This window comes from Equus caballus, chromosome 24 (assembly GCF_041296265.1).
Source record: "Equus caballus isolate H_3958 breed thoroughbred chromosome 24, TB-T2T, whole genome shotgun sequence".
Taxonomy (NCBI): Eukaryota; Metazoa; Chordata; class Mammalia; order Perissodactyla; family Equidae; genus Equus; species Equus caballus.
Window position 1 is genome coordinate 16420437 of NC_091707.1, and position 22576 is coordinate 16443012.

Here is a 22576-nt window from a genome sequence, read left to right on the forward strand (position 1 = left end):
TCGTCTGACCTGTTTCTACACCCTCCGGACTGAGCTTGGCCAACCCTCTCCTCCCTTCACACACTCCTTCCTTCTTTGCGCCCCCAACCTGTACTATTCTTAGAACACATATCACATTCTACTGTAATTGCCTATTTACTTTTCTGTCTTAGTCATCATTGTACCAGTAATATCCAGCCCAGAATTGTTTAGTAAATTTCTTTCTTTTTTTTTTTTTCTCCTGCTTTTATTTTCTCCCCAAATCCCCCCAGTACATAGTTGTATATTTTAGTTGTGGTATGCAGGACGCCATTTCAGCATGGCCTGATGAGCGGTGCCAGTCCACACCCAGGATCCGAACCGGAGAAACCCTGGGTCACCGAAGCAGAGTGCTGAACTTAACCACTCGGCCACAGGGCTGGCCGCTAGTAAATTTCTGATAATAAATGGATGGAAGGAAATGGGTGGCGGTTGGTAGGAAAAAACTTTGAAGCTGTTCTTTTAGTCTTATGGTTCTGGCTGCTTTAAAATCTGTATCTTAACCAATATGCCAGCGGGCTAGCCCCTTAAGTTTGCCAGCTCCACTTTCTTTTGTGGGCAGGCTTTCATGGCTTCAGATCCTGGGCACTGTTCATCAAGCTATGCTGTGGCAGCATGCCACATACAAAATAGAGGAAGGTTGGTAGAGATGTTAGCTCAGGGCCAATCTTCCTGACCAAACACCGCCCCGCCCCCCCCCCCCCCGCCCCCCCAATTTGTATCTTAAGTGATATGATCGGCCCAGATCAGCCTGGTCCTGTGGTAATGGTTCTGTGAACAAGCTTCCAAAGTGTGAAGAGTGGTAGGGCAAAGCAGGAGTGAGGCTGATAGGTTGGTTGGGCTGGGCCCACAGTCTTGCACTGCATTGATAAGAGGTTAGGCTCCCCTGTAGGCAGCAGCAGTGGAGCAGAGATAAGATGGCTGCTCAAACCAGGGCAGTTGCACCAGGGCTGAAGAGGAGGGAAGATTTCAGTGACTCGGTAATTGGACAGGGTGGGGATCAGAGAGGAGGAATCTAAGTGACTCAGCTTGCTGGCTTGGTTGACTTGATGCTGTCATTCACTAGTCATGTTGATGTTTGAGATTCTTTCTGACATCCAGGTGAGCATGCCTACTTAGGCAGGCAAGGATAGGAAGTTTGGGAGAGCAGGCCACTGGAGAGTCATCAGTAGGTGGTTGTTACAACTACAAGAGATCACTTAGATATATAGCTTACGAGTAATAATGGTCTAGAGAAAGAAAGAACTCTGAGGAACACTGATGTTGAAGGGCTGGGAAGACGTGAAGAGAGCTGGGAGCGCAGTGTCAGGAAACGGAGGAGTTAATCTGGCAATAAAAAGGCCATTGACTTTTTGGTGCTTTAAAGAGAATGACAAGTAAGAAAAGGGTCTGTCTTTACTCAGCTGTTCGAATAGGGGCCTCAGTATTGACTGTCAGCTTGGCTCTTGTCGGGCGGTGCCACCTCACCCCTGTTGGTAGCTCAGCACCCAGCCCAAACCCAGAACCCCACTGACTCTCCCATCAGATCTGACAGGGAGCTCTACAGTTCCTTCCAGATTAAATCCAGGGTTAGAAACAGGTTCCTGCTCCAGTCCCAGCAATTCTGAGATTAAATCCAGGGTTAGAAACAGGTTCCTGTTCCAGTCCCAGCAATTCTGACTCACTGGGCTCAGGGATCTTAACTTTTTACAAGGACATTTCTGAGCATGAGGAACAGTCGTGTAGGTAGGTGTGATAACCCTGCATTTTATTCACTTACAAGGAAGCAGAACTTTATTATGGCGAACTTTTAAAATTACAATTGTGACGACGAGATTGGCAACCATGGAAACCTGGCTGGAGCTTTCCGCAGGGCCTGCGTTGTGGGGGTGAGGCGGAGGTGGGGAAGTGCCGCCATCTGGTGTGATCTGTTAGAGATGTAAAGTTTTTATTTTATGGAGTTTTGCAGCAGATGCGCCTAGTACTTTGTATCATATCCTCATGGTCCATCACTGCTTTCAACCAAAACTCAGATTTTTGTAATTTCTAATTCTAAGTCTTGCCAGCACTTTCCTATTTTCTGCCTCAGGGCTTTCAAGCGCAGCACAGGAAGGGGAGAGCTTAGTATCCCAGGCATCCTTCAACTGGTGGAGGACTCAAGCCCATGCCTACAGGTCTGTTTCCTTCAGGGGTCCCTCAGAGAGGCCCCCACGCTCCAGCAGCTGCCCAGATTGCATCGAGTGCCCTTGTTGGCTTTTCAACCTTCCCTGTTGTACTTTCTCTTGCTTCTCTTCCCTGGGATCGTCTCCTGTTTTAATCCTGCTCGAACCTTGTCTGTTAGCAGTGTCACTTGAGCTGAATTTACAGGCTAGTAAATGCAAACAAAAGCCTTCTGTAATTACATTAGTTTCTTCCTAATGTCCCAGTCTGTCTTCACACCTACAGTAATGTGTGGGGGAGGAAGTGAAGAGAACGTACTGTGCAATGCAGAATGGCACATACATTTCTGAGGTTTAAATTTATTCACAGACACTCTGCAGTGAGATCATTATGTGGGAATTTATTGGATTTCTCAACAACCTCCATTTCTTCCATTTCACTTAGGGGTTGAAGGGAGATGAAAAACCAGAAAATCATTGACAGAGATATGGAACTAGATGTGCCTCTTTTATTCATTTATCTATTGTATTCATGTATCTTCTCTTGTTCTTGAAGAATTCTGGGTGGCTCTTTTTGTAAGACTAAAATATAGAACATAATGTTAGAAAGCTATTAAAAATGCTACAATACAGAAATGGGGAAGATCTCTACAGATGTGAGATATAAATTGCCAAAGACCAGAAACAAATCAATCGGATCTATTTCAGGGATATCTTTGAAAAGATACTTGGTGTGCACTGAGCCAGCCCTGAGGGCCTAGCAGCTAAAGTTCAGCGCTCTCTGCTTTGGCGGGCTGGCTTTGGTTCCCAGGCACAGAACCACACTGCTTGTCTATCAGTAGCCATGCTGTGGCAGAGCTCACATAGAAGAACCAGAACTTACAACTATACACACAAGGTCCTGGAGCCTTGGTGGTGGGGGAGGGAGAAGAAAAGGAGGAAGATTGGCAACAGAAGTTAGCTTAGGGCAAATCTTTCCCCGCAAAAAAAATTCTTTGCGTGCCTTAAATGCAAGATTTCTCTTTACCTGGCTAGAAGATATTCATATCCATATTTCTTCTTTTAGCTGAGACTGGACTCTAGGAATTAAAATTTGAAATGAAAAGTGAACTTGTTCTGGGTGATCACTTTCATTCTTGATGATTAAAACTGATATCTGAAAGCAGTTACCTTGGAGGCTGCCACACGGCAAGCACTAAGTGTTCCATGTGTGTCTTGGACGGGTGTCCCCTCAGCTCCGGGTGCTGAGACTTGAGAGGCTCGCACTTCACTCCCATCAGCCTGTGACTGCAGTTGTTTATTTTGATCTGTAGGAGACCAGGCATCCCTTCCAAACGCTCTCTCCTTAGTCTCAGGTGTTCTATGTAGCCCTGGGGTATTTTGACATATAAATCAACAAGATCGTTAGATAAATCTAGCATTCCACCCCCTCGATTAACATTTCACCTCAGACCCAGAGAGGAAGTGACTTGTCCAAGGTAAAACTACCCTTTCTGTCTACTCAGTGATATGGCAAGGAGTAGAACACAGATCTCGGCATGTCGTTGGCTTTCTGTCAGGCCGGCAAACAAAGCAAGGCACTTTTTTTCTGAACTAGTTCAAAATGGTTTTGGGAATTAATAAAGATTGTAGGTTCTGTATTTGATTTACAATATTTGCAGAAAATTTGATAGTTAAGAGCTTATACAAATAGACTATTTAGAAAATCAAGACTAATTGATGGGCAAAATATGTAAACAAGTGAGAAATTATAAACATCTAGTAGTCAAGAGTATGGGCGGCTTAGAAAGCAACATGACAAGTTTGATAGACTGTTGTGCCTCCAGTAAAATGCTAGTTGTGATGACTTAGAAATAGTGTTAATCTACTAGGGATTCTGGATGGGTTCTTTTTTTTTTTTTTTTTAACTTTTGATTGAGATTATGATAGTTTACAATCTTGTGAAATTTCAGTTGTACATTATGGTTTGTCAGTCGTGTTGTAGGTACATCACTTCACCCTTTGTGCCCACCCCACACCCCCTTTCCCCTAGTAACCACTAATCTGTTGTCTGTCTACATGTTTAACTTCCACTTATGAGTGGAGTCATACAGAGACTGTCTTTCTCTATCTGATTTATTTAACTTAACATAATACCCTCAAGGTCCATCCTTGTTGTTGTGAATGAGACGATTTTATCCTTTTTTATGGCTGAGTAGTATTCCATTGTGTATATACCATATCTTCTTTATCCAGTCATCAGTTGATGGGCACCAAGGTTGCTTCCACGTGTTGGCTATTGTGAATAATGCTGCGATGAACACAGGGGTGCATGGGACTTTTGGAATTGCTGATTTCAAGTTCTTTGGATAAATACCCAGTAGTGGGATGGCTGGGTCATATGGTATTTCTATTTTTAATTTTTTGAGAAATTGCCATACTGTTTTCCATAGTGCCTGCACCAGTTTGTATTCCCACCAGCAGTGTATGAGGGTTCCTTTTTCTCCTCAACCTCTGCAACATTTGCTACTTTTTGTTTTGGTTATTTTAGCCATTCTAACGGGTGTAAGGTGATATCTTAGTGTAGTTTTGAGTTGCATTTCCCTGATCAGTGATGATGAGCATCCTTTCATGTGCCTATTGGCCATCAGTATATCTTCTTTGGAGAAATGTCTGTTCATGTCCCCTGCCCAATTTTTGATTGGGTGGTTTGATTTTTTGTTGTTGTTGAGTTGTGTGAGTTCTTTACATATTATGGAGATTAACCCTTTGTCAGATATCATTTGCAAATCTTTTTTCCCAACTGGTGGGTGGTTTTTTTGTTTCAATCCTGTTTTCCCTTGCCTTGAAGAAGCTCTTTAGTCTGAAGTCTCATTTGTTTATTCTTTCTATTGTTTCTCTTGTCTGAGAACACAAGGTGTCCGAAAAGATCCTTTTAATACTGATGTCAAAGAGTGTACTGCCTATATTTTCTTCCAGAAGCCTTATGGTTTCAGGTCTTACCTTTAGGTCTTTCATCCATTTTGAGTTTATTTTTGTGAATGGTGAAAAAGAATGGTCAATTTTCATTCTTTTACATGTGGCTGTCCGGTTTTCCCAGCACCATTTGTTGAAGAGACTTTTTCTCCACTGTATGCCCTCAGCTCCTTTGTTGAAGATTAGCTGTCCATAGATATGTGGTTTTATTTCTGAGCTTTCAATTCTGTTCCATTGATCTGTGGACCTGTATTTGTACCAGTACCATGCTGTTTTGATTATTGTAGCTTTGAAGTCAGGGATTGTGATGCCTCCAGCTTTGTTCTTCTTTCTCAGGATTGCTGTAGAAATTAGGGGTCTTTTGTTGCCCCATATGAATTTTAAGATTCTTTGTTCTATTTCTGTGAAGAATGTCATTGGGATTCTGATTGGGATTGCGTTTAGGTAGTATGGACACTTTAACTATATTTATTCTTCCAATCCATGTGCATGGAATGTCTTTCCATCTCTTTGTCATCATCAATTTCTTTCAGAAAAGTCTCTTAGTTTTTGTTGTAGAGGTCTTTCACTTCCTTGGTTAAATTTATCCCAAGGTATTTTATTCTTTTTGTTGCGATTGTGAATGGGTTGTGTTCTTGAGTTCTTTTTCTGTTAGTTCGTTATTAGAGTATAGAAATGCTACTGATTTATGAAAGTTGATTTCTTACCCTGCAACTTTGCTGTAGTTGTTGATTATTTCTAATAGTTTTCCAGTGGATTCTTTGGGGTTGTCTATGTATAACATCATGTAGTCTTCCAACAGCGAGAGTTTCACTTCTTCACTCCCTATTTGGATTCCTTTTATTTCCTTTTCCTGCCTAATTGCTCTGGCCAAAACCTCTAGTACTATGTTGAAGAAGAGTGGTGAGAGTGGACATCCTTGTCTTGTTCCTGTTCTCAGAGGGATGGCATTCAGTTTTTCCCCATTGAGTATGATGTTGACTATGGGTTTGTCAGATATGGCCTTTATTACATTGAGGTACTTTCCTTCTACACCCATTTTATTGAGAGTTTTTATCATAAATGGCTGTTGGATCTTGTCAAATGCTTCCTCTGCGTCTGTTGAGATGATCATGTGGTTTTTGTTCCTCAGTTTGTTGATGTGGCGTATCACGTTGATTGACTTGCGGATGTTGAACCATCCCTGTGTCCCTGGTAGAAATCCCACTTGGTCATGGTGTATATCTTTTTAATGTATTGCTGTATTCGGTTTGCCAGTGGGTTCGTTTTTTATAATTTCCTTTCTTCTATACATTGCCTTGTACGTACTGGGATGTTTTCAGTAAGTTTGCATTTCTTTACATTTAAGAATGCTAACTAATGTCAGTTTCTGAAATTGGCCAGTTTATTTTCTGGCCCGTACCCCCGATGGCAGTGGCTATTTTGCTTTTGTTATTCTTGAGCTGTACATTAAAAACCAGCTGAAATGAGAGTTGGTGAAGGTTTATTGAACTGATAGATGGTTCTAGCAAGTAACAGAAACATTTTCTGAGTGTAAGTTTAAAAACTTTTCTAAAAACAAAATCAGTATCTTAATCGAATGTGTATTTCTTTCCTGTAGAGCCTCTGTTATGCACCTAAAGCCACAGTGGAAACTGCAGAAGAAAGTACGGCCTCTGGAAACCAGCAGGGAGACTCTGAGAACTCCTCTGAGCCCCCAGGAGGCTATAAATGGTGAAACGTGCAAAGCTAGCTACGTGAAACCTAGTGTCTTTCCTTCAGCCTTTCTTGGTAAAGCGTCATCTCGGAAGCCTTCTGGGATCCTTTCTCCAAATGTTCTGTGCAGGATGAGTGGGCAGAGTCCTTTAGAGAGCAGCTTGAATGTTCAGACCGAGAAGAATGCGCCGTCGGCAGTGACCCGCCAGGGCGAAGAGGGGGACGGGCCGCTTGATATCTGGGCGGTCGTGAAACCGGGAAACACCAAGGAGAAAGTTGCATTCTTCGCAGCCCACCAGTGTAGCAGTAGGATAGGATCTATGAAAATAAAAAGCTCCTGGGATATTGATGGGAGAGCTACTAAAAGAAGGAAAAAATCAGGGGATCTGGCTTTTTTGAAAGCCAACATACAATTACAAAGGACGAGGGAAGTCAGCAGCAGGTGCTGCCAGCCTGAGCCTTTTGCATGTGGCATTGAGCACTGTTCTGTGCATTGTGTGAGTGACAGTGGGGACGGTGTCTATGCCGGAAGGCCTCTGTCGGTCATACAGATGGTTGCCTTCCTCGAGCAGAGAGCCAGTGCTCTGCTAGCCAGTTGTTCAAAAAACTGCATTAATTCATCTGCCGTGGGGAGGTTTTCTGGGCAATCGAGAGGTATGCCCCCCACATCTGAGCCCTTCTCTGCCCCAGGAGCATGTGGAGAACCCACGGAACGGGGAAATCCTGAGGTTGGTGCATCACAGAGTGAGCCAGTCCGTGTGCTCGACATGGTAGCCAGGCTGGAATCCGAGCGCCTGAAGCGGCAGAGCCAGCACGAGCCTGGGAGCCTCTCAAGGAATAACAGCTTCCGGCGCAACGTGGGCCGGGTGTTGCTTGCAAATGGCACTCAGGCTGATGAAGGTGAAACAAACAAAGGCGCCATGGAGGCAGCTGACACTCAGGTGACTCCTGTGGGGTCGGGGTCTGTGGACTGTGGCCCCACAGGAGCTGCCCATGGTCTTCCTAAGGAGAACCCAGCCTGGGCCAGGGCTCCTCGGGGCTGTCCCTCGTTGCCAGCAAGGGTGAGTTTCCACACAGTCAGTGCAGATTTACAGCCAGATCAGCAAACTGCTAAGAAAAACAGCAATAGGTATGATGTGGAAATGACACAGGAACTTGCTCGGTCACCTTTCTCTCCTCGCACCTGTCCCCAAGCCATTGAATTGCCTGCAAATGCCACCGATTGTATGAGTAGAGAGCTTGTGCCACCTTCTAGCCAGAATCCTGATCAGAGAAGAAAAGAATCCTTGTGCATTAACATCACTGTATCCCAGGTAGCGAAGGACCAGCCTTCTCCTTTCCAGTCCTGTGAAGACCCAGTTCCAGGGAGGCTGTTCTTTTTGCCACCTGGGCAGCACCAGCCGGACCGTTCGCAGTTGAATGAAAGCACAGTAGAGTCACCTGAGGCCAGCCAGCTTGAAGACGCTGCTGCGGGGGGCAGTGCGTCTGAGGAAAAGAGTGTTTCAGCCAAGTCCTTTGTCCCACGAGCCTCTCCTGTGGCAAGTATGTTACCAGCGCTCAAGACGTCCCAGTGGAAGAAGCAGGTATCTCATAACTTTCTAGAGACCAGGTTTAAAATCCAGCAGCTTCTGGAACCTCAGCAGTACATGGCTTTTCTGCCCCACCACATTATGGTGAAAATCTTCAGGTTACTCCCCACCAAGAGTTTAGTGGCTCTTAAATGCACCTGCTGCTATTTCAAGTTTATCATTGAATACTACAACATCAGGCCAGCGGATTCTCGCTGGGTTCGAGATCCACGCTATAGAGAGGATCCGTGCAAGCAGTGCAAGAAAAAATACGTGAAAGGGGATGTGTCCCTGTGCAGGTGGCACCCTAAGCCCTATTGCCAGCCGCTGCCCTACGGGCCAGGGTACTGGATGTGCTGCCACCGCTCTCAGAAGGGCTTCCCTGGCTGTAAGCTGGGGCTTCATGACAATCACTGGGTCCCTACTTGCCACAGCTTTAATCGGGCAATCCACAAGAAAGCAAAAGGGACCGAAAGCGAGGAGGAGTACTAAAGTCTATGTGAGAGGCGACAAAGGACTGAGTTTCAAAACTGCAAAACACCACCTAGAGATCCCGTTCAAGTGAAGGTCGCCTTTCTAGGAGCGTCTGCACTCACTCCATCAGGACTGCTGCTGCTCAGGCGTTGTCTTAAACTCTTAATTTACAAGCTGTACAAGAAAATTGGTCTCGTGGTTTATAGTGGCGCCTCACATTCGATCCGGGGTGGAATCCCACAGTTTGAGTCACTGGGCTGTGAATAACTAAGCCTATTTTCCCAAACCAAATACATCCTCAAGGACAAAGACGTCCCCGTGGGGCCGTCCACAAGAGTTCACTGCAGACGGCAGGCAGTCCCCCAGAAGGGGCTCCAGGGCTGTTTCCAGCACTGGCACCACATTTGAAGTGAGTGAGGAGTGCCCTGTGGAGAGAAGAGCAGCCCTCTTGGCTGGGAAGTCTGCTTACAAAGGAGAAGTCAGGCACCTTACCTCAGACCTCGTATGCTGATCTGAGACTGATGTTTGTGGGTGGAGGTGATTTCATGCCCTGCGGTGTTTACAGTGTATATAATGGTTGTGTTTTCATAGGGCGATGAAAGTGCACATTGACCCCAGCGCCTTTCCCTGAGATGCGTGCTTTTGGCCCCTCTGTAAATGACACTATGAAGATCCGGTTGTCTGTAGTGGATGGCTGGCTGAACAAATCACAATGCAGCTAGGGTAGTGTTGCGGCTACAGTTGTGTGTGTTTTTTATCGTTTTGTCTCAAATTTGTACAGCCTGTATAAAATATGAATGTTTTCCAAATAAACTATGAATGTTTCCTGTATAATATATGAATGTTTCTGAGAAGAAACTCTAAATAGTTAAGAGGTTAACCTGTTGAAAGGATACCAAATAATGTTTTAACTGGACAACCTTAAAATTAGCATAGAGAACAATCCTTTGTTCTATTTTAGTGATCCACCAAGAATGAGGGAATATTATATAGTCAGATTATAACATTTTTGTCTATTTTATTCTGTCTGGTTAAAAATTTTTTTAAACTTCAATAAAAATATGCATATTAAATGGGACCTGAGTTTTGTACACTTTTACTCCTTTTTTGAGGTAATACTGAAGAAGGATGTGAATTGAGTCTTAAAGAATTTAAAATTTTGTTAGGGGGTGAGAATTTTTTTCTGCTACCAAAAAGAGACCATCTTTATTTAACATCATGAGCTTACATTTTTGCAACCCTTTAACACTTATTTTGAGTTTGTCATCTGCCTGACACCCACTGTATTTCCTGTTGGGTAAGGTGTATTATCTAGGACATTCTTGGAACTCGTCCAGGCATAATGAAGTTAACTGATCGGAAGTCAGAGATGATACAGTCAGGCCTGTGGTCAGGTAATGCTTGGCGGGGCTGGAAGGTATTGGGCCCCAGAAAGCTGTTGTGGAGGAGGACGTGAAAACTAGGTTCGGCCAGGTCTGCCAGGCAGAGTCGGGGCAAGACTGGAGCCAGATGGACCGTGTCCTCCTGTGGCTGAGGTGGTGGGGTGGCCACGGAGTGGCTTCCAGACTGGAGTCCGCCTCGGCTGCTTCTGCCCTTATCCTTAGGCGGGAGCTGCTCCTCCCTGAAAAGGGGGCGCTGACGCTGGCAGGTCTCTCGGTGCTGAGCAAGTCTGCCCCCGTCAGGCACATGGTAACACTGCTGACGTGCAGGCGGGCCCCTGCAGGCTCATTCATTGTCTGGGACACAGCACAGCTTGCTTTGCCTTCAAGGTCTCAGTGTCTATCCTCGTGACTCGCCCAGCTGAGGTGTGGTGGAGCCCTGGCTGAAGCTGACGGTGCTTGTCGTCGTCTGAGGCCGGCGCCAGCCTGGCAGTCTCAGTGTACCTTCCTAATGGGGCTATAGGATTCAAGGAGATACACACACGCAGGTCGTGGAGGACAGCTCAGCGTGGGGAAAGTGCCCAGTAAGCATTAGCTGTCACTGTTACTGGCTGTCGGTCCTGCATTTGCCCAGGGTGGACACACAGGATAAACAACCCTGTTGGTTGGTTTCCCTTAGCCATTCCAGATGTGGTTTTCATGTGGGACACAAAGCTGTGACTCTGATGGGCTGAACTGACCAACAGCAGAGGACACAGCAATGCCCCACCCCATCTTGGCATGCAGTTCTTAGGGTCCTCAGAAGTCAGTGATGACCCCTCTTGAACTATGTGGCAGGACCCCTTCCCGGTACTCTCTGAGTAAACGGTAGAGGATTTTAGCAGACAGCTTCGGAGGGTACCCGCTCCCTGGTCTGTCTTCCTAGACAGGTGGGCTTTCCCCTTAGAAGGAGACCGGGGAAGAGCCCCGGGGCTGGGCCGGGTGGGGAAACCAGCCCCTTCCTGTTTGCTGCAACGGTGCAGCGCTCCCTGCTTCCCTGCACCGCCGTGGAGGCTCAGACGGGGAAGAAAGGACCTGACCATGTGGGCACCAGAGCCTCCGCCCCGAGAGGCCCAAGTAGAGAAAACGTCCCCATCGGCTTTTGCCCGGAGGCTCTCATCTGCCTGGCCTAGTTTTCCTCTCCCACTCCTCACTTCGCCATTTGAAAGGAAAATCAGAAGCAGAGAAATCGGGGCGAGTGAGAGTGCCCCTACCCCTGCCTCTGGGGCTGTTTGGGTTTGTCCCCTGCCCCATGGATGAGACCAGATAACCAAGGCAGGGATGAAATGGAAAAAGGGCTAAGATTAAATTTTTTTCCAGGCCTTGTCAAAATGACTGGCGTTAAAACAGCCATGTGAAAGGATCGTTCAAAATTGACCACAGCCTCCTTCGGGACCCCCACTCTGTCCTGCCACCACATTTGGCTGGGTGCTTTCAGTACCCTGTGCACATCTCCGCCGAATGCCCCCTCTGTATATGGATCTTGCTCCCCCTCTGGTATATGGATCTTGTATATATGGATGTATAAGGGTGGCTTGGTCATGCATCCCCTCAGTGCCTCACACAGTCCACACTCCATAAAATGTTTACATTCCTCTCGAGTGACCATCTTTTAAAAAATTTTTTCAATTTTTATTTTTTGCAGTAACTTTGGATTATAACATTATATAGCTTTCAGATGTACATTGTAATATATTTCGAATTCTGTGTGGATTACATCATGGTCACCACCCAACAACTAATTATACTCCATCCCTTCACCCCTTTTGCCTCCCCCCTTCCCCTGTGGTAACCACTAGTCCAATCTCTGTTGCCATGTGTTTGTCGTTTTTATATCGAGTGACCATCTTAACATGAGGGGTGCTGGCAGCTCCTGACTCTTCTGGCTGGTACGGTAGTTTTCCATCTAGTACAAGAAAACTGAAGGGGGTAAAGGCATGAAGGGTGATCTCTTCTCTGGCCACAGCTGGTTCCAGGGAGCACTCTCGGTTGGGGCCGCACCCACAGCAGCCTTGTGTGTTGTGCATTTGGTGTGGCTTGGGTTCCTTCGGTGGCTCCCTGGAGCAGGCTGCTGTGGGCTTTCTGACTGCAGGAGGCTGTGGGTTGACGGTTTCCCATGATAGAGGAGTTCCCTGCCTGGCCTCTGTCCGCCTACACCTTCTAACTTGGACTTGTCAGGGCCTCCCTGCCAAAACTTTTTGGACTGGCCTGGACCAGGTTTTCTTTCTTAGTATCTGGGTATTCCCAGGTGTTTTCCACAGCTTTAACTGCCTTCATTCCTTCTTCACTCAACCGACTGGCTAGCCTCTCCTTCCCCCACTGCCTGCCTCAAAAATACAGCCAGTCTGCACCAAAACCCTTCTTGCTGTCCACCGCAGACTGCACCCTGGGAGCTGATGTTATGTAGCTCCTGCTGTCTGTCGGGGACCATGCTGTGCTCAAATGCATTCTCTCCAGGCACAGCGCCTGGCCCTTGGGCAAACTGAGTTTCTATTGCATGCTTTTCCTCTGGGCTCAAACAAGCTAATGGTGCAATCTCTGAGCTGGTGAAAGTACCTGTGTGGGAAACTTGCGACCCCGTCTCTGGAGGTGCACACGGTTCCTAAGTTTGTGGCCTTAGCTGGTGTTGGCGCAGCCTCATGGGAAGAGCACACATCACTGTGATCACGCACCCTTGGGTGACTGCCAGTGTCTTCATACGTAACTGGCCTCAGCAAGATCACAGGTGGCACCCCCATGCTAGGGGCTGGTTTGACCTTAGTGTTATTTCACTAGAGTTGGTAGCTGGAAGTGAGGTGGGAGCAGAGTGGTGGCAACCTGACACTGAACGACCCCTTGTAAGCTGTGGTGTGACTCTATTGAGAAAGCAAAACCACGCCCCTTGCCCCCAGGCCAAAGGCCCTTCATCCATTCTTAGCAGAGAACAGGCCTCAGAACTAATTAGTTTTGGGACAATTTATCTCAAATTCTTTTGGGATTCAGGTGGGCTATAAAAAAAGTTAAAAATCAGAAGCTTCTACTAACTCCTTGGCTTTTCTCTTGGAGTGACGAAACGGCAGGGAATAGGTTCTGAATTTAGCACTTCGGGGGTCAGTGAAATGAATCTGGGAAATCCCGTGTCCGTCACCCAGGAGAGGATGCTCCACACCGTGCTCACTGGGGGAGTGTGCAGGTCCTGTCAGAGGAGGCGCTCTTGCTGAGTGATGAGCAGGGGGCAGAAACCGAGACTTGGGGACTTGCAGATCCCATCTCCCAGGAAATCAGGGCACAACCACCTGTGCCATTTATATTATTTCCCTCCCTTTTGTCCCCCCCTCCAACGGAGAATCAACCAGTTGCTTTACAGACTGCTGTTTTCAGATGCCTGTTAAGTAGTTTGAAGAGGTCGATGCAGTTCAAACCAACGAGTTGCCAATCCATCAGTAAAACGTAGAGCAAGGCTGGATTTGTTTAATTCTCATCCACTGTGAGGTTAGATGTCCCATGGGCATAACTGAGTGTGTGCAGTCTGTGGGCGGTCGCGATGGAGCGGCCGGCCCACCCACCTTCCCTATTCTGGGACTGAGCTGTTGGCTTGCATTGCCCTCCCTCACCAGGCCCCTCCATGCAGGCAGCCGAGTGTGATTGTGCTGCAGGGGGGCTGGCCTACCCGAGCACTTCTCCTTGCACCCCAGCCCTGACTCACTCTTCTGAGCAGAGGTGGTGAGTTGGCCGCCCCAGCACCCAGGCCGGGGCCTCTCCCATGGCGTCCCTTTTCCATGGCCAGTAGTCTTGGCTTCAGGCCCCTCAACTTGCTTCCAGCCTGTGCTCTACACAGGCTCGTTATTGCACAGGGTCTCAACAGGAGACTGCTGGCACACCCAAGGTCAGTGAATTCTTGGAGGGTTTATTGTAAGGGTGTAGATACAAGAGCAAGTCCTCCCTAATACTTTTATGGCCCACGGCAAGAATACAACTAGAACCCTCCTGCAGCACCCCCCCCCATATCTTGTTTTCATATTGATTACATGTTGAAATATATTTTTGGATATCCTGAGATAAAATAGAGAAATAAATTTTACCTATTTTACCTTTTTAATGAGACTTTCAGAAACTTGAAAATCACATGTGTGAGTTACGTTATTTCCATTGGACAGTACTGCGCTAGAGTAATTCTTCTTAAATAGTCATTTATGTATGAATTATTGAAATGATTCTGATTCAGGGGGTTTGAGGTGGCACCCAAGATCCTGCATTGCTAACAGGCTCCAGGTGATGTCAGTGCTGCAGGTCCAAGGATTGCACCATGAGTAGCAAGGCTCCGGAGAATGGAAGGAGCTAAAAGGTCTTGGGCGTGGCGTTATCAGAGCCCTCCGGAGGAGCTCTTCGGCTCCTAGCAGACCTTTTCTCAAAGGCCATCAAGGAGGTAAGCAGAAATCCCAACTTAAGCCAGTCCCAATGCCTTAACCAGAAAACAGATGTATTTCCCTCTGTGGGTGGGTCTAGACATGGTCCTTCCTACTTGGAAGGCAACTACAGTCCGCCTTCCACATCCATGGGTTTCACATCTGCAGATTCAACAATCACAGATCGAAATTTTGCAGATATGTAGAAACTGAACTGAATCCATGGATGCAAAACCCTCAGATGTGGAGGGCCGAGTTGTATTCATTGCATGACGCCATTTTACATAAGGGACTTGAGCACCCATGGATTCTGTATCTGCGTGGGGTCCTCGAACCAATCGCCCATGGATGCCAAGGGCCAACTGTATTAAACTGCTGACACAGAAGCTCAGCTCTGCTTCTGTCATTCATTCATTAACCAAGCTGGGATTGGGAGGAGCATTTCCCATCGCCTACTTCCAAACCACTGGGCACTGTCTCACCCAAATTGAGAGCCACATACTTGCTTATGCTCTAGAAAGCCTTCCTGAGTAGGTTTTTAAATCTAGGGAAAGAAGCTGCTCCTGGGAAGGGTAGGAAAGCCCTTTCCTCAACATCCAGGTGTCTTCTGAAGTCATATGTTAAATGCTGTAACAACCTGACATGGGTCTGGCAGTGTCAATGCCTCAGCCACACGGCGCTTCAGGGCTTTTAGCTGCTGCCACTCAACTGGCTCTAGCACATTTCTCAGCACTTGCCTAGTGCTGTCAAATCCCTCTTGCCTACTTCTCGCTTTTCAAAGGGGACCACTCAAAATCTCCGTCAGAGTTGGCCCCACCACAGACTATCCCTCACGCCTTCCTACAAAAAGCACAGCAAGAGTCACTGATGTGGTCCAGAGACGCGAACCGTTGTTGGGGAGGTTTCGGCGGACGCCCAAAGCGCAGTCGAGCCCGCAGCGCAGCCGACTTGGAGCCCGAGCCCGAGCCCATCCCGCTCCTCGTGAAGAGCCCCAACCAGCGCCGCCGCCACTGGAGCTGAGCGGCGACCGCAGCTGGAGCGTGGCCGTCTCAAGGCTCCTCTGAGCCGCGTCTACCCCGAGCGCCCGCGGCCAGAGGACCAGAGGTTAATTTATTCTGGGGAGCCGTTGTTGGATCACCGGTGTCTTAGGGACTTGCTTCCAAAGCAGGAGAAACGGCACGTTTCGCATCTGGTATGCAATGTGAAGAGTCCTTCCAAAATGCCAGAAACCACCGCGAAGGTTGCTGAAGCCACAGAGCAGCCTACTGGTCTTAATCAGGGACAGTATTCTGGGGATTCGCCAAGTGATGGTTTAAGGCAAAGGGAGGCTCTCCGGAACCTTTCTCCCTCTGGATAGGAGAACATCTCCAGACCTGAAGCTGCCCAGCCGGCGTTCCAAGGCCGGGGGCCTGGTTTCTCGGGCTACACAACCTATGGGTGGCTGCAGCTCTCCTGGTTCTAGCAGACGGACGCACGGCAGTACTGCATGCAGTATTCAGCGGCCACTGCTGCATCAGGGGCTTCTGTGCCCTCACCAAGTGCACAAGAGATACCTGTGGTCTCCGCTCCTGCTCCAGCAGCTCCCATTCACAACCAGTTTCCAGCGGAAAACCAGCCGGCCAATCAGAATGCTGCCCCTCAAGTGGGTGGTTAATGCTGGGGCCAATCAGAATTTGCGGATGACCGCACAAGGTGGCCCTATTGTGGAAGATGATGATGAGATCAACCGAGATTGGTTGGATTGGACCTATTCAGCAGCTATGTTTTCGGTTTTTCTCAGTATCCTCTAATTCTACTCCTCTCTCAGCAGATTCCTCATGGTCATGGGAGCCACCGTGGTTACGTACCTGCATCACGTTGGACGGTTTCCATTTAGACAGAGGCCAGTTCAGAACTTCCCGAAGGATGGGCCCCCTTATGAAGCTGTGAATCAGGACCCCTACAATAACTTACAGGAACGCCCTGACCCTGAAATCGAAGATCCCAACCACGTTCCTCCAGACAAGGACGTTCTGGATGGCGTGCAGACCAGCCCTTCATTTTATGAGCACAACCTGGCTTGTTTTCAAGACTCTTTGCCTCTCTTCTTCCAGAAGGGCCCCCAGCTATAGCAAACTGATGGTGTTTGCTCTCTGGCTGCTAGAGGCTTTGGTAAGTGTGGACTGGATCATCTGACTCCAGCTAGATTTCCTCACCCGGACATGGCAATGGCACAGAATTAGTAAAAGAGCCAACAAGGAGGATGCTGTGCTTTTGTGATGAAGCACAAGCAGAAAGTAAGACATGAAGCCATGATACAAATTGATGAACAAAAAAATGCCTGAGGCTTCTCATATCTTTATTCTGAAGAGGTTTAATACATTCTGTATGTAGTTTCATAGGCATTGTAAGTAGAAGGCATTAGTGTCGCGTGTTATGCCTGAGGAACTTTTCCGGATGTGTGTGTGTGCACGTGTTTGTACACAGATGTCATAGATGCGGAAATGGTTCTGCTGGTTTGATTTGACTCCTGTTGGAATGTTTAAATTACACTAAGTGTACTACTTTACATAATCAATGAAATTGCTAGACTTGTTTTAGCAGGACTGTTCTAGGAAAGACTTATGTCTAGTTGCTTTTTAAATGCAGTGCTTTACTGTAAACCAAGGGGCACTTTGCACAGGTGGACACCTTGTCTGGGTTTTCTGTTCAATAACGTTTTACTATGAATGACACTGAAAAAAAAAAAAAACAGTCACTGATGTGGCTCTTGCTGTTTTACCATCCCTTTTCTTCCAGAAAAAACTGTCCTACTGCTGGCTTCTGGTTAAAAAAAACCCTCCTCTTCATGTGTGTCACTCGAAGCCCACGGTGAACCCTCCTTCCAGGGTGTTTTCTCCCCACATCCCTGGAACAGAGTGCTGGTGGCAGCTTGCTCTCATTGAAAAATCCTTCACAGCTGAGATTCAGATGACTTGCCCAAAAGCCCAGTTTCTAATTTCCTGGTACATTTTGTTGAAGCCACTTTCAAGTGACCTCCCTGACCACGAAAGACAAAGTTATCCCTAGTTCTTCCCATCTGCTTCAGCCCGAATCCTGTGCCAACCATGCTGCCACTCCGGGGCCGGGCATCTCCAGGGGTACACTGGATGGGATCTTGTTTTTAACTGCTGCCCAAAGAGATTGGAAAACACTAACACGCAAGCACATGCCCTATTCGGGAACCCTTCCATTTCCTTGCCTGTTTCCTCCTGCTGCTGGGCGGCCGCCCACTGCAGGCAGAGGAGGAGGAGGACCCGGCACTGGCTGTTCCACAGCAGTCACTCTGCTATCCCTTGTCCGCGGCCCCTATCCGTAATAATCTAACCTGAACGGTAGAGATTATCCATCCAGGAGAGAATAGTTACCAAAAAAAAAAGAGGGATTCCCCAAAACTACTTGGTTCTCCTCCCAGTTTGACAGATCCCTCCTAACCTCTAACATTTCTCTTTCTCTCTTGTCCTGAAGAAAGTCTGGGCGGGTTCCATATGGGCAACTTAGAGTCTCCATCCCTCCCTCCCCAAGGGGCTACTGCAAGACACAAGCCACTGGAGGGCACAAGCATCTATGATGGCTACAGAAGCAAAAGGCATCTTTAGAGAAAGTACTCAACTGGTAAGCAAGCAGTTTCCCAGCTTACCAAAGATGGACTGTTCCTGTTAATACCACCATGATCTATAATTTTAAGAAAGTATTAACAGGCATTTTTTCCTTACCTGGCAAAAAATTCTAAAAATATTTATCCTATAATTTGTATAAAATAGGGTTAGAGCTCATTCTTGCTACGTTCAGTGTATCAGGAGAAATCAGTAATCAGAGCTTGAAAAAGACATACATAGCAAAGTACTGTTAAAAGATTTATTGCAATAATACAATAAGTTTAGAAAACATTTGTATGACTCAAACTGGTCTGGAAGTCGCTCAGCAGTGGGAAATTCCTGCAACGTGACACCATGAGGGTACTGCGGTTCTGTCAACAGCAGGCCGCCAAATAGTCTCCCAAATCATCAACACACAAATCCTTAGCTGAAACCTGTCTGCCCCGCCCACTGCTGGCACCACCTCCCCAGCTCACAGACCATAAACTCTTCTTAGTTATATTCCATTACAAAAAATCCTTAACAGACCATTTTAAGCAGCCTATTTGGTGCCTGTGGATTTTTATTAGTATTATCTTGTTTCAACAAATCACTTTAATATGGAAAACATGACCAAGTTCTATGGCTTTTTGTTTAAAAAAAATATCAGCTTCATTTTTTTAAAAAGCTGTTTACATATGGTTCTGGCACCTACATGAAAGATTTTAATGAGCAGCAAAGAGAGTAGAAAAAACAGTGGTTGAAATGTATATTTAAGAATATTTACAGGGTGAATCCAGTGCAAAATAAAACCAAAACATCTCAGCAGTGTAAGCCAGTATGTTGGTGTTCAAAACCATAAAGGGTTTGATCATTTAACCCTAAGTAAAGTGCCTCTAGTTGATATCAACAACAACAAAATACAGCCTCAGCACCCTCAACTCTCCACAGCCTTCCAGTTCTGTTGAATTATCTAGGGAGGAGTTTGTGGTCTCTGGACTCCATCCCTTAGCTTCCTCTCACATCATGGTTTCACAAGAGGCTTACCTGAGAAAACCAGGATGACTGCTTGTCTTTCAGCACAAGTCAATCTCTACCCTGAGCCCCAAATTCTAGTCTTCTCATTCTTGAAACTAAGCTGTTCTTTTTGAGAGTGGAAGTGCCTCGACAACTCTTCTCTCTGGGATTTTAAGTTCATCTGGAACCTGGTGAAGTCTACCCGGCCGACTCTCGGTGAACTACAGACCTGGCTGGCGCAGTGCAAGCCCAGCAGGCATGAAGCTGAGCACTTGACACAGACACCGACTGTGGAAGAACCCACAAGGGGAAAATTCATAGTCAGGGAACATGGGACTCCTGGACAGGAATAAACACCCTTCTTCTGCAACTCTACCCGAAACTCTACCATCCACTAAAATATCCCAGCAGCAAAGGCTACAGATACAGCCCCTCGGATGTGGAGGCCAAGGATCAACTAGAATCATTACAACAAGAAAAGAGGCCAGGGCAGGGCGAGCCTCTGGACGGTGTAGCTGAGGTGCGACCAAGCTGATCACACTAACATGATGTGGTAATAATGTCTGTTAGGAAGTCTATTTCATAGGATTTCTTTTTGTAGTTGTTACACAGGATTTTTTTTGCAGTTATTAAAAATAAAAAACTTACAGACTTGTACATAATGCCTCTCTACAGTTTTCTTATAAGATTGTCACTAAGAGAATGATAAGACACATTGGCTGAAAATGAGCTCATGGTGAGGAACACCTCTCCCTCCGCGCCTCCCCCTCCCCGGGGACAGAGCAGACACTATCAGCTGTGCTCATCTGCTCTGCATTTCTCAGGGAAGGCGGTGTCCTTAGAGCAACAGTGACCTCTAGGAAACAAATAAGCAGGATGGTCTTCCCTGGAAAACCCTGCCGCTAAAAGAAACTGGACACCACAAGAATGACCAGAGGCCACTTAGTTAAGTGGATTTAAGCTGTGCCCGGGTAGGCATTTAGCTTACATAAGGGAATGACCTTAATGACTTATTTTTCACTCATAGAAAATAAGTTCACTTTCAAAATGCACATAGTGTAGATGGTAGGAATTAATAATCTAGGTAAGAATGGACTTAAATTCCCCTCAGAATGCAAGAAGGCCAGGACGGTACTGCAGCCAGGGTTTCTTCTCTTCGTGGATGTGGGGCCTCAGGAAAAAAGACCTTAGTCTCTTTGGTGCGTGAGGAGGAAGGAAAACAGGAATGTCCGACAAGCTATGACAGAGCAGCACAAATGAAATTAATTTATCTAACCCTTCCAAACAAGCCCAAACCTTGACCTAAAAACCAAACGTGACCAAGTCATGAAGAAGTCAAGTATTTCAAATTGCCTGCTGGTTCTCTGTACAAAAAACAAAGGCATAAAAACAAACTCATATTAAACAGTTTTTATCTTTCAAGTCCCAGTCATCAATTTCCTTGTGATTCAAACTCTAAAATGTGAAGTGTTAGGAACAGTGTCAGCGTCACGAGGACCAACCCCTTAGCCCCTGTCTGTGGGTCGTGTGGCCAGTGACTGGAGGGAGCCCAAATGAACTTCTGCCTCAACAGAACTGACCACGTGCACAGGTCCTTCTTCCACCAACACCAGGCTGGGTAAAGGACCTTTGACCCCTCTATTATCATAAGTATGTTGGCCACCACCACTGGCCATCTGACAAATAGAAATGCTTCTCTCCCTGCTTAAAAAAAAAAATAACAGTTGAACCTCTTTTGTTCCAGGCACTATGTTAGCTAAACACATGAAGTTTACCAGAGCCTAGTGGAAAAACTTTCTTGATGCAAATTTGGCATGTTTTTGGTCCATGCTCGTTAACGGTGTCCAGTGTAAGCTCTAAACCAGGAGGTCACCGAGGCTGCGGCCGAGGAGATCATCCCGCCCGCACTGCTGCTCGCGATGGGCGGGGACACCTGGCTGCTCTGGCTCTGGGAGACTTCCACAGGCTGGGAAGGGATATCACAAAAGCGGGGGCTCGGCAGGTTCTCCCAGTCTGTGCCCAGGTCGGTCTCCTCGTCACTCATGCGCTCGTCTCCACTCTCATCTGATTCTCCAGTAACTCCGGGATCCACAAATTCCATCGACTCCTCAAGGTCTGCTCGCACTTCAAAGGGTCCTGACCTGTGTGCAGACAGCGAGGGGCCTCTTTAAGACAACCACCATTCTTACTGCATGGGACAACAGGTGACATAAGACCTGATGGGACACAGGAGACCCAGAGCCATCACTGCACCCATTTCCTAAGTCTGCACTGTGCCCACTGTTGGTCTCTATCTGTGTTTTTCTTTACCTAACTAATAACTGCCATCCAATAATGAATACAATCATGCATGATACAACACTTTTCCTCCAGTCTATCTGTTATTAGTGAAGACCCTGGATGGAAAAGAACCCGTGCACTGAGACTGTCCGTGCTGGCTCAAAGGATGACCTGATGATCAGCTGTGAACAGCTGTGGTCTCGATGCCTCCCAGCGAGACGAGTCTGACAGAGTCGCGTGAGGTACGCTCCGGGCTATCAGTTAGTGGAACAAGTAATGAACAGTACACAAAGAAACTGCACAGATGTCCTCTGCCTTAGGGAAGCCCCCAATTGTTAAACTCAAGATTCAGAACGGCTAAATGATCTGGTTGTGTGCATGTTAGGAGAGCTTCCTTGGGCTGGTGTCGACAGCAGGCTCCTGCACACATTGTAAGATAGCATCACGTCATTTTCTAGGGACACGTGTAACACAGAATGAGACATGACTACAGAATACATTCAGCTGCAATAGTGCACATTTCTGCACTGGATTTCCGGAAAAAACTATTTCTATTTCTCAAAGGTCCCTAATGAGGCCCTCACCTCCAACCTAATGACTGTTCTCAGGCCTCAGCCCCTGTGACGGCTCCACAGCGCCACTGCGAAAGCGTGTGAGCGAGTCCCACTCAGGCCTTCTGCTGCTTTTCCCCTGCCCCCTTCACAGTGCCCATCAGCTCTTCCAGGGGAGCCAGGCTGCATTTCCTTTGGGTTGGCAATCACCCCACTCACTGACCCTCCACGGGATGTCCCTGCAGCTGGCTAGAGGGTGGGACCAAGTCCCTCAGCAGCCCGTCTCTCCCGCTGTTGTCCAAAGATAAAGACACAATGCCTCTGTTCATTTAAGAGTTTCACTGATAATTACTTCGGGGAAAAATGACAGAGATTAGCAAAAGTAACAGATAGAAATGGGAAACATCATGGAACTGTGTAGCCTGTCATTGTAGTCTGTGGTCCCAAATCCTTTACAGCCATTATAATGCTAAAGGCTAGT

The 22576-nt window shown here is 47.0% G+C and overlaps 2 protein-coding genes and 1 pseudogene across 12 annotated transcripts in view; 2 read left to right on the forward strand and 1 right to left on the reverse strand.

Moving 5' to 3' along the window:
- The window catches only part of FBXO34 (F-box protein 34), a 75620-nt gene extending 65694 nt beyond the window's left edge, over positions 1–9926 (forward strand). For all 9 annotated transcript variants that reach the window (XM_023627776.2, XM_014735612.3, XM_070249693.1 and 6 more), the window contains exon 2: positions 6712–9926. In XM_023627776.2, the coding sequence (XP_023483544.1) occupies positions 6722–8866 (2145 nt within the window). In that variant the 5' untranslated portion in view covers positions 6712–6721 and the 3' untranslated portion in view covers positions 8867–9926. The remainder of the gene's footprint in view (positions 1–6711) is intronic.
- ATG14 (autophagy related 14) overlaps positions 2538–22576 on the reverse strand; it is a 53415-nt gene continuing 33376 nt past the window's right edge. Inside the window, exons 10-12 of one of the 3 annotated variants that reach the window (XR_011432076.1) lie at positions 3327–3526; positions 3184–3235; positions 2538–2738 (exon numbers count right to left, since the gene is read on the reverse strand). Coding sequence is in view for 1 of the 3 variants with exons in the window: in XM_001914860.6 (XP_001914895.2) it covers positions 21099–21405 (307 nt within the window). In the remaining 2 variants the exon portion in view is untranslated. Of the gene's footprint in view, positions 3236–3326; positions 3527–18513; positions 21406–22576 lie in introns of those variants that run through there. The other 2 variants (XR_011432075.1, XM_001914860.6) reach the window with 2 other exon arrangements.
- LOC111770284 (homocysteine-responsive endoplasmic reticulum-resident ubiquitin-like domain member 1 protein pseudogene) lies at positions 10031–16898 on the forward strand (annotated as a pseudogene).